The following is a 12,798-nucleotide window of genomic DNA, read 5'->3' as shown; positions in this document are numbered from 1 at the left end:
ATAAAACATAAGTTTGTGGCAGATATTTTTATAAAATGGATTGATACTGTTGGGTACATAATCCATTGCCTGAAAACCTATGTTTGGAAGCTAAAAATTACAAATGTTCTGTTTCAGGGTTTTGAATTATTACACAAGTCGTTAAAAGATGGATCTGAGAAAGTTTTATCAGCAGCTCTACATGTTTTACTTCCATCATTTGCTACCTGGTCATATGAACTGGGTAAACTAGAACATCATCTACTACATACTATACTACGAGAACTTGAGGACATAGTTAAGGCACTTCCAATTTTTTTTTCTTTGTGGGCTCATTTTTCTCTCTGCTGTATGCTCTACTGGTTAAAGATTTATCCATGGAATTAGTCAATCTAGATACCTTAAAATAAAGTTTAAGTTAAAGTTTATATACAATAATTTCAAGTTTATAATAATCACTAAATTCACAAAATTATTCGCTGGATGCACACTGTAACTTTCTGGATTCAAACTATTACTAATTGCATTCAGGTAATTACTCACTAGATTCAATATAGCATAAACAAGATTTAAATTATTTCTTACTAAATTCACCCTGTTATGCACTGAAGTCATATATCACTCACTGAATTCAAATTATTACTCAATATAATCAAATAATACTCATTCAAACTATTAGATAATTCAAACTATTACTCGGTAAATTCAAATTAGCTCTCATTGAATTTCCACCTTTACTCAAAGAATGTACACTATTACTCAATAGATTCAAATACAAATTCATTGGAATAATTATAACTCGAACTCAAACAATTTACACTATTATTTAATAGAATCAAGTATCACTCATGAGCTTCAAACTGTTACTCAATAAATTCACACTTTTGCTCACTAAATTCAAATACCATTTTCTTCAAGAAACATGATAAATATAGGGTAGTTAAAGTAGTTGTAAATGTGATTCTATAATGCATGACTACTGATGCACAAATATACTAGAATTGAATCAGTGATCGAAATTTCCATATGACACACATTCACAGTTTTACATATAATCCCTGATAATGTAGTGTGTTCCTCAGTCCTAATCCACTACAAGCTTATTTTACAGATCAAGAATAAATAGTTTTGAAATTGAAAGTTCTGATATAAGTATAAATGAGTTGAATAAATGATGTCACATCTTTTTATTTATATGTTAATGTAGATTATAGGTTGGTTGGTTAAAAGAGAAGTATCTTTATCAATGTTAATCTGTATAAAATAATTTTATTATAATCTCAACTAAGAAAATACTTTTAATTTAACCAAGCAAGCCGAAAGCCCATGTAGATCTATGACTAATTCCAGTTAAGTTTTTTTGAAAATTAAAAAAAAAAAGAGAAATCCTGTTTATTTCAGATAATTAGAATAACCAAAACAAAAAACATTAATTGGTTTTGAATGTTAGAAATAATCTTAAACCAGTGGACATTCTTTTAAATGTGTTAATTTGTTTAATCTTTCCTCTATTTTTAATTTTATTATATGTCTGGCGGTTATCTTAGAACAAATGATATTCGTTTTTTAAAATATGTTTTTGAAATGAGATGAAATTAGTATACGAAAACATTATAGGAGTTATCCTATTTATTACAACTGGTTTATACTGTGTATAAAACTTTTATAAACATTTATTGTAGTCCTAACTTCAATTTATTTTATATTATCATGAGATTGGCAACAAGTATCTAAATCTGACACTTGTAGGAATGTCTGAATAAGATTATTTATAAACTTGCAGCAGTGACAATATTCTTGATCTGAATTACATTATCAAATGTTATGCAGTTTTGGCAATCATTTCCGATCTGCACAATATTTTTACTTGAATTTTTCATATAATGTTACATTGTGGAGTTTTAGTTTCATACTTAAACTTATTTGTTACAATGGGAATACTCCTTTATGATGACTGTTGATCAAATGTAAATTTAAAATGAAATATTAATTATTCAATTTTGATACAGCAGTAAAGAAATCAGTTAAAAAAGAACTATTGACAAGATAACCAAATATCTCTTATTTTGTGTCTTATTTCCTGTGTTCTATATATGTATATATATATATATATATGATATATAGACTAATCTGATTTTATATATAATGTAATATATGTAGTCATCTGCTATTGCACTAATTGCTGTTTCCATCACGTGAACTACAAACTGGAATTTAGCATGTACTCTTATTTATGAAAATGTATTTGAAAAGCTCCAGGGAAGAACGATCTAAGTTACTTTTTCAACAAACCTCAGTTAATGCCACCATCAGGTAGCAAATTGTATAAGCTTTCTGTGGAACGCGAACCAAGGCCCTTCTGAAATGGCCTCCCGGCCCAATACGTCCATCGTACCCTTTATTTGACCTTAATTTGGCTGAAAAGTGGAAGTCAGTTGTTGTACTGGTAATTTTGATTCGTATTAAACATCATTTTGAAGTTGTAATTAAACCAACTCATTGTTCTGTTCACGCCTAGCATTCTCGTCCAAAAGTCTATTTTGCCTTTTATGAGAAAAAACAAAAATGTCACTTAGATCGTTCTTCCCCTGGACTCATCATTGTATCCTCTTCCTATTCAGAATAAATACAGTTATTTCAAATTATTAATCCACAAAACATGTTACCTCTTTAGGTTTGGATGTCTAAATACAGCTATTTGTACTCATTTTTCCAGGGCTCAGTTACGAATATTCGTGCTGTGATATACACATGGGTAACCTTTAATGAGTATAAAACAAAAAGGCCTTTATGAACAGTGCCGGAGGATCTTTTCAATAATTCTATAGAATTTAGTCTTTGGGTTTTTTTCACAATCAATTATGTTAGTCTATTTTTGCCCATCTGCCCCATAGGAAGTTTTTGTAAGAGGTAACTTTTTTCTATCTTTGTTTTATTTATGTAAGAGTACAAGCTAAATTCTGTTTTATAATCCGTGTGGTGTAAACTATATACATCTTCTAAAGTCAACACACTTATGGGTGTAATATCTTTTACATTAACACTCACCATACTCACATTCACTCCTTTATCTATGGTTGTGTTTTAATCGGATAAAATACTTAAACTCTACATTTTCATGATGTTGAATTCCCCGTAATGGATTCCCTCATCAGTTCATGAATTTATGTAATTAAAATCTCATTTAAAACAGATTTGTTCTACAATAATAATATATCTTTCATAAAATCTGTGTCTGTCACTGTCTTGGAGACTTGTTATATCATTCAGATAAAAATAGAATTTTGAACAAACTTTTAAATTTATTTTGTTCTTTTATGATTGAAAATGAGATACACATCTGGAATTTTCAAATACCATTACCAGTATAAGATCAAAAATATTATCTGATATTAAACATGACTAAAACATAACCATAGTTCAATCACCTACAACTGTTAATGAAGGGCTTTAATTGTTACCTGTGGATGGCATTTCCAATTTTTTATATTAACTGTCATACTGTTGATAAATTGATAAATTAGTTCTAAATATTTATAATTAACTAATATCTGGGAGTATAAATTGCATAAGATTTTAGATACTTAAACTCTTAAAGAAGTTATGGTACATACTCACTCAATAAAGATTAATATATTATTCATAGTTTTAATGTAAGAAATTAAGGTAATCTACTAATAGAATATATGACACTATACATACATACCTATATACTAATATTAACAGGAAGGTTGTTTATCATGCTGTACTAACAAATATAGCAGTAATAATCCTGTAAGTTACCCATTCATATCACTTTATTCTTTTTATATTCAAAGGTATTTAATAGACATAATATATATTTAGTGCTAGTCTTCTTCTATAACAAAGGATATTGTTTTCTATATTTGTAAATGTATGGTGAATATACTTTGACTAATGTAGTTGATTTTGATACATTATTAACCCTCTGAATGTACTGCTCCCAATATTTTGGTTTCCACCATAGATCAATACATGTAAGTAATTGTGTAACATGTATTTCTCTGAATTCAAAAAGCCTATATTCTATTTTACTGTTTGTCAACCTGATGGGATTACATGTATTCGGATTCGAGGGGTTGTTATTTATTAAGTTCAAAATTAAAGGAGCATTACCTCTTTGTTTTAATTAAAATAAAGAGTTAAATTGGGTTGATCTAATGTGTTATTTTGATATGATTTCTGTACAGCAGATTAAGCAAAATGCATTATTCACAATGCAAGATTAAGTTTTGTCTTTTTTTTTTCTATTATATATAGGCCTAATCTGTGTGTAAAATCTAAAAACTAAAAAATTCATCTTGTTTAAAACAAATGATCAAATTTAATCAAATCAACACATTTATTTTTCACCCAAAGTGACTCTTTTGAGTACACCCCCCCCCCCCCTCTTTGTTAAATTAGATATATGACTATATGAATGATAAAATAATTAACTTTTTACAGGGAATTATAGCAGCACAAAGATCTTCAACCTATACCAATCTTCCATTAGATGAACATAGATTTCTACTTTTACTTTCACAATTACAAGAACTGGTTCCATTCCTTTTTCTCTCCGTCCTAGAAACAGGTCCTTATTGTGACAGTTTGGCAACAGTTGAACATAATCAGGAATTAGATGGTAGTTATCAAAATTTTATCAAACCAGGATTTGTTTGGGGTGGCTGGGTGGTATGTGCATTTGGTTTTGTCATAGATTTGAATGATATGATAAAAGTTTTACCAGAGGAATTAGCTCTATTGTTGTGATTTGACTGTTTAGTTACTTTACTGTTCAGGAGGCTTTCAAATTAGAAGGCAAATTTGCAATGCAGATGTTTTAAGATTCTTTGCAAGACATATAGCCTATATGTAGGCCTATTTTTCAAGTAGTTCAGTAATTTTTACTTGTGTAAAATGCTTTGTCTAAGTTGGTCAGGTTTTTTTTAGATACAATATCTATATGAAAAATTAATAATGTTTATTTTCTTTTTGAAAATGATATTTCTTTAAACAGTCATATTTGATTACCATTTTGTTATTGGTGTATTTATAGTATGCAGATTTCCTGATGCAAGTTGTCGTTTATCAGATATATTTATTATTATTGGTGATGATAGACATCTGTCAAATCTAGTATATCTGTATGAAGATTATATATCTCAGGAATGGTTTGAATCATGGGATCAGTTGAACTGGGTTGTTAATAATTTGTAAGTGACCTTTTGTTTTTTAATTAAATGAACTTAAAATCTCTTGCTTTGTTTATTATAATCATTTGAACTTTTTACTGTGACGACTCCAGTGGTGAGAAGTTTGACTTGAATAATTCTAATTCAATATGTAGTCATTGAAGAAGTTCATGTCTGTATGTAGAGTGGTTCATACTCAATTTTTTTAACAACAAACAGACACTATTTCGGGATTATTTTAACATTATATGATAAGACTTACCATAAAAACTTCATTCATCAACAATGGAAGTCTGACCACATTTGATTTTTGAGGATATAACCGTTTAGAAATAATGTTATAAATGCTTCAAAATCTACCCGGCTTCCATAATGAAGGCAGATAACTCTTGGTGAGATTAAGAGTTATGTCCCTTGGTAGCCGTAAAACTGAAACAGGTATTTTTACTTGGCTTTATATACCAATTCATGTTTGTATAATACCATGTGGAATGCTATTTATGACGTATATTTGCTGCGACATCGAAACTCACGTGCGCGAGACTACATTCCGCTCACTTCAGAAAATCTCACGGGCGGTGCAATCAGGCAGATACCTGTGCATGTTTATATAAGGACAAATAATTGACCATTGAACCACTCTACTGTATGCAGCTGGTTTAGTTTAATTGCTAACAGAAAAAAAAACTTTTTTGTCCCATAATCAGATCCCTTACACTGCCATTTAATATATTTCTTAATACTAACTTGATATTTTGTTTTTCAAGTTTGACTTGAATAATACTAATAAATCAATATAGAGTCATTGAAGAAATTCATGTCTGTATGTAGCTGGTTATGTTTCATTGCAAACAGAAAAAAAAACACACCTCGCTCACACTTCCATTTAATATTTTTCTTAAAGATACATTATGGGAGATTCGATAACGAGTTGGCAGTTCTCACTAGAAATAGTTAAAAACTAGATAATGTAAAGGCAATATGCAGAAAATTTCATTCAAATTGATCCACTATGAACCGAGAACCAAGCGGTTGAAATTTCCAGCGTCAGTATGATAAACAGCATAGTCTCGATTATCCACTTAAAGGCTCAATACCACTCAATTGTAACTCAATAATATGTCCCAATCTTTATTCTGGTCAACAAATTGCACTATTTTACAATATTCCAATTAATTGATGCTACAAATTTCATCTTAACACACCTAATTTAAAAAATTGGAAAAATTCAACTAAATGATTTGAAAAGCCTGACGTATAGCTTTTCAAATGTGACTTGGATTTAAAAATATTTTTGAACCCTCTGGACAAGTAAAATAGGATTTAATGGATAATTTACACAACAGGTAGGACACTAACACATCTAGTACTTAGAATAAGGCTATTTTTATTTTCTGGAGCTGTCAAGCCAGCAAGAGTGTTATTGTCCCTTTAATTGTTAAATCCTGAAGTGAAGTTATGCAGTAAATCGACTCATAATCCAGTAAAGATCGCAGGTTAGCGATGCCATCTAGAGTTGATTATGGCCTGGATAGGTTAATTAATGTCTAATTAATAATTTAGATAACATTTCAGACCTAAAGAAAGACCTGCAATAGACAGATTTAGATCTTGCATAATGTATGTTTAATACATGTACATATTTGATATTTTGTTTATCACAATTATGTGTTTTTATTACAGAATACCTCGATTATTAGAAATAACCGAAGGTGTTGGTCTTTCATTTAATAAAGTAGTTGGTGCATTATGTAAATTAATTCAGAGAATATGTAAAACATTTGGTCAGTCATTTACTCAAAATAAGGTAAGAATTTACTTTATGTCACAGGGGGTTGGGTAGCTGAATGGTTAACATGTACGCGTTGGATCATAAGGTTTGTCTCTGAGTAAAGTGGCATGGTCCTGAAATGACCTAGATTGTGTCAAGTGGACGTTAAACCCCATTACTCTCTCTGTGTCTACTTCATGTCAATATTGAATTAAACTTCTTCAGTTAAAATTATTTTGTATGTATAGGATATTAACCTACCCGAGGTTGATATGGTAGAGAACGAGCGGGCGAAGCCCAAGCATTCTCTACCATATCAATCCAAGGGAGAGTAGGTTTATATCCGACATATACAACACCATTTCACCCTTAAATTTAATGGGCTCTTCGATTAAAAGGCAACAACGATTGGATAATTGGTCGATAGTTTCCGCCAAATAGCGAAAATTACCGAAGTAATCACGTGCAATTACGTGCATGTTTTTGTTTATACATCGCCATTTTGGACTATTGAATTGAAAACAAAAACAAAATGGATAGTAATACGAAGTCAGACGAATAATCAATCCTTTTTAGCCAATATATTGACGATGGAATAGATGTGAATGCAAATATTGACGAGGATTTATCCAAAGCCTGCAGAAAATTTGGACCAAAAGGCATTCTTTTCCAAGAATTCTGACAGTGAACCATGATTGAAGGTTTTCAGTATGTTCAGAGAAGGATTTGACCGACTGTTTTAAGTGGACTGTACCCAAAAATACTTTACAAAGCAACTCTTGGGCGATAAATACTTTCAAGTCTTGTAGTGTGTGGAGAAATAATCGCAATGTGGACGAAAAGAAAATTCTGAAAGATGTCTTAGACATGGATAACCGATCTAAATACATGTATGTCGATAAGTACACCGTCTATTTCGGTCCTGAATGTTAGAAACTGTACCATAACAAATTTTAATTTTCAAAAGAATAAAAATTTATTTCTGTGTTTTTTTATATTATTTCAATCATCTACGTCATCAGCGGTTGATATGAGCCGAATATATTGACCTGAGATGACGTCATTACCGGTTGATATGAAATATCAACCTGTCATGACGTCATCAGCGGTTGATATGAACGAATATATCAACCTATGATGATGTCATGACGGGTTGTTATGAGATATAACTGCTATGGACATCAAAGTAAAAACTGCCGCCAATTGTATATAGATAAATAACATGTAGAGAAGCCCAACTGAGCAGCAGACAAAAATTTGACAATTCAAGCAACAGTGTGTCAAGAATCTACAGCATTATGGCAAACTATTATTATCAGTAAGAGCAGCATTCATAATGCAATAAGACTCTGGATAATTTTCAGCTGACAGTATTTTTGGCTGTTTTTTTTGAGAAAGTATGGATATAATTAAAATATCAGTTTTTAAAGGGATATACTCTTATTTCTAGTGAATTTTATTATTTGGTTTAATTTGACCAGATTAGTTGATGCCGAGATGAATGCAATTTTAAATAAAAAAGGTGACCCACAATTGAAGTGCAACATATTGAATGACCTGTTAAAACATCAAAATGACTATTTTCCCCTATCTTGCTGACATATCCTAATATATATAACAGATTTTGTCATTATGTCCCTATAATGAAGTTTAATATTTATTTTTTAGATTAAACCTAAGTTTGAAGAATTAGTCAATTTACCGGACAATTTTTTAGGTAAGATAATAAATGAATTTATAAATTAAAAATAAATATATTCTTCTTGAAAGGATGTGTGAAAGATTCACAATCTGATGTAACTGCAATTATTTAATTGGCATTGGATTGTGGAAATAGAAGTTGGGCTCTATGCTACTCAGCACAAATCAGTTATTTCAGGACTGACATTTTTGATTTTGATCATTTGTATGGCCCTCTAAACATCCCTGGAAACTAGAGCACATGGGGAACAATTAGTGTGGTTAGGTGGTTTATTTCATGTTTTGTTATTTACAATCGTGGGATTAAACCCATGTCTTGCTGTGACTTGCTTTAAACATTACCCACATCTTTTTATTGGGTTGGTAATGTCATGTGTTCTTTTTCAATGAACATGTTCAGAGTATTCAGATTCCTGAAATTGTTTAGAGAATTTAAGGAGACAACCCACTTGGATACATTAATTAGGTTACTTCTTGTAGTTTGTAAATAAAATTATGTATTGTTTGAACTTGAAATGAAAGGAAATTCTTATCTTGAAACTTCTTGCTTATTTGAAATAAAGACTTCAAGGGATGGCAAATAATTATGTCTGTTACTTTGATGAATAAATTGAGAACAGCTTTAAGAAGTGTTTTCATTTGAATATTTTTTGTAGATCATCAAGTAAATTTAGGTCATACAGCTTTAACAACGTGTATTATACCAGTATATTCAGCAGGTGTATTAACATGTTTTAATACAGTAAGTAATATGTTAATGATATTAAGACAATAAGTAATCTATTAATATCTGCTACATTAAGTAATCTATTAATGTTTGATGCATCAAGCAATCTATCATTAAAGTGTGATACATACAGTAAAGTAATCTATTAATGTTTGATACATTAAGTAATCTATTAATGTTTGACACATTAAGTAATCTATTAATGTTTGACACATTAAGTAATCTATTAATGTTTCATACATACAGTAAGGTAATCTATTAATGTTTGACATAATTAAGTAATCTATTAATTTTTGATACATACAGTAGGGTAATATATTAATATTTGATACATACAATAAGGTAATTTATTGATGTTTGATAGATTAAGTAATCTGTTAATGTTTGATACATACAGTAAGGTAATCTATTAATATGTGATATACAGTAAAGTAATTTATTGATGTTTGATACATTAAGTAATCTACTGATGTTTGATACATTAAGTAATCTATTAATATTTGCTACATACAGTAAAGTAATCTATTGATGGTTGATACATTAGGAAATCTATTAATGTTTGATACATTGAGTAATCTATTAAGATTAAGTGATATACGAATATAAGGGCTCTTTTCCAAAACGTAATAAACTCCATTTGAAACAATAGTCTTTTCAGGGCCTTCAAATTGGCTAGTGTACTCCCACTATATATCATTGCTCTTGCTAAATGTTTATTCAAAGATAACAGTTTTAGGCTGTGTTTAAGATATGTCCCCTTGGGCATAATTACATCATCCACAATGAATTAAATAAGTGTTAATTATTACACATGTCAGCCACTTAGGTGTTACTGTTGTTGCTCATACATTCATTGTATCACACTTATCCTACAGTGGGAGCTAGGTTATTATTTGTAGATTATTAAATCAATGTGTTTGGCAACAATTATTTGACCCGCAGGGTATGACTATATATTATTCTTGAGCCCAACTGCAAATTACAAAGTCCTTTAAGCCCAACTACTAATTACCAATTCCTTTCCTCGATCAAGTTGTAAGGTAATAATTAATCTATTCAGGTTTTTCCTGAAGTAACAGCTTAAAGTTAATTAAATAATTCTGGCTTTTAGTCCAGATCTTCCTATATCCACTTCAGAAATTATTACCTATTATAAGTTCAACCTTTGAATCATAATGGGTCAGTTGACTGTAAAATGTTTTGTTTCTTATGATATTTTACTGGAAGATACTTTTTAAAATATTTCAGGAAAAAGAACGAGAATATTTAGGCCAGTTTTTAAAAAATGTATTGTTTACATTATCATTTTGTCGAGCACCACTAGATGGATTGAAGGCAGCTTTTGTTGAATTAGGGTAGGTAGATATAGTATTATTAGATCAGGAAGTTAAGGAAATGTGGGAAAACAAATAAAACCATAATCTCAAATGGATTGTTTCACACAGTTAAGTCCAATAAAAACCTTTCAGGTATTTTTTGTCTAAACAACATTTATTTCACCCAGGTGGGATTAAAAAAACTACATATATACAGATTTTTAAAAAACTGAACTGTACATTTTGACTAATTTTAGATTAATTATTAGAAAATGACAGGTTTTTTTTAAATATTGAAACTATAATAAAGATGAGAAGTCTGGTTGATTAGAACTAATAAATGAAGATAATTAAGTTAGGGTAATCTGCTTTTATTAACAATGGGATTAGTTCATACTACAAGCCAATTTAACTATGTGATAATGGTCAAAGGTTTGCAAGCTGAAGTGTTAAACTGTGTCATAAAAACTTTAAGTTCCATATGCATGGTTAAGGGGCGTATGGCTCTATTTTTGGAACATTGAAATAGATGAAAATGTGTCTAAAAGTGCATATTAATGTATTATAAATGTGTTTTTTTTAATATTGTAATTTCTAATCAATTATGTTTGGAGAAATATGTGAACAGTCCAAATTGAACAACAGTCATTTATGCCGGCTTAGTCCATTTGAAATTTGGGTCACATATTTTCACGGCAAGATAGTAACAATAAATATTGATTGATATAGACCAATATTGAATTCTAATTCGTGATTTTATTTGCAAATTTTATTTAAAATATTGAGTTAAAGGTTAAGCTCAGTTTATGAAGCAAGTTTTAACAAAAAGACAGTAAATTATTATTACCAGTAGTTCTAATAAAATGATACTCACTCCATTTCTCAATAAAAAATGTTCATGTTTTAAAGGACCATAATCCCTATTCTTTGGCACCTAGAAATGGACACAAATGCCAAATTAACACTTTATTTTGTTTAAAGTGAAAAGGCCTGTCACTTTTTGATCTGCAATCTCGAAACATTTAACTTTTTTGCTACTAATTTTAATGCTGTGCCCATGTTAATTGCAGGCTAACTCTTGCTAGTAGAACTATCTATGCAATCTGTGAATGGAATTTGATTAAATTGAAATATACCTTTGATATCACAGTAGCTCGTCTAAATCCAAACATGAACACAATCTGTACATATTTGATTACACTCATGTCATGTGACTGGTTGCTCTTGAAATGCAATAACTTTAACTTTAGGCATTGGTTTTTGATTAAAATTGGAATATATCTTTATTTTGACAGTCGTTACTTTCATTATCATGATCTCTAACATAAATTTGATTAGCCATGTTGGAGCGGACGTGCCATTAAACTCAATTTCATTCATTCCTTTGAACATCATCATCAATCAGTGTATATTTCATTAAAGGGACAATAACACTCTTGCTGGCTTGACAGCTCCAGAAAATAAAAAATAGCCTTATTCTAAGTACTAGATGTGTTAGTGTCCTACCTGTTTTGTAAATTATCCATTAAATCCTATTTTACTTATCCAGAGGGTTCAAAAATATTTTAAAATCCAAGTAACATTTGAAAAGCTTTACGTCAGGCTTTTCAAATCATTTAGTTGAATTTTTTCAATTTTTTATATTAGGTGTGTTAAGTTGAAATTTGTATCATCAATTAATTGGAATATTGTAAAATAGTACAATTTGTTGACCAGAATAAAGATTGGGACATATTATTCAGTTACAACAAGAGTGGTATTGAGCCTTTAATTTGTGCTTGATTCTTTTAAAAAATATAGCTTTACTTCCAGGAATGGATATTGATAAACTTAGAAAATACTTGTCTTTGTTGATAATATAGTTCCTCCACTGTAGTAAGGACCCAGGATCCCAATTAAGTCAAGAGCTTAGAATGTTTAATTTGGTTTAATTACATAATTACACATATGATAGACTGGATTCTTATCTTGTTTTATTTACAGATCTAACCCAAACAATCATGAATTATTATTAGTAGTATTATGGGAGGGAGTGGTACATACTTCACCACTAGTCAGAGCAACAGCAGCTTCTATGTTTGAGGTAAAACTTTGATATTATTTTCATGG

The 12,798-nt window shown here is 30.0% G+C and overlaps 1 protein-coding gene across 1 annotated transcript in view; it reads left to right on the top strand.

Moving 5' to 3' along the window:
- The window catches only part of LOC126816255 (RAB11-binding protein RELCH homolog), a 133,485-nt gene that overhangs the window by 15,907 nt on the left and 104,780 nt on the right, over positions 1-12,798 (top strand). Inside the window, exons 13-21 of the mRNA XM_050542535.2 lie at positions 118-276; positions 3,706-3,753; positions 4,447-4,624; positions 5,039-5,195; positions 6,858-6,981; positions 8,614-8,662; positions 9,303-9,388; positions 10,622-10,728; positions 12,673-12,772. Of these exons, the coding sequence (XP_050398492.1) occupies positions 118-276; positions 3,706-3,753; positions 4,447-4,624; positions 5,039-5,195; positions 6,858-6,981; positions 8,614-8,662; positions 9,303-9,388; positions 10,622-10,728; positions 12,673-12,772 (1,008 nt within the window). The remainder of the gene's footprint in view (positions 1-117; positions 277-3,705; positions 3,754-4,446; positions 4,625-5,038; positions 5,196-6,857; positions 6,982-8,613; positions 8,663-9,302; positions 9,389-10,621; positions 10,729-12,672; positions 12,773-12,798) is intronic.

The sequence above is a fragment of the Patella vulgata genome, chromosome 3 (genome assembly GCF_932274485.2).
Source record: "Patella vulgata chromosome 3, xgPatVulg1.2, whole genome shotgun sequence".
Taxonomy (NCBI): Eukaryota; Metazoa; Mollusca; class Gastropoda; family Patellidae; genus Patella; species Patella vulgata.
This window is presented reverse-complemented; position numbering and strand designations above follow the sequence as displayed.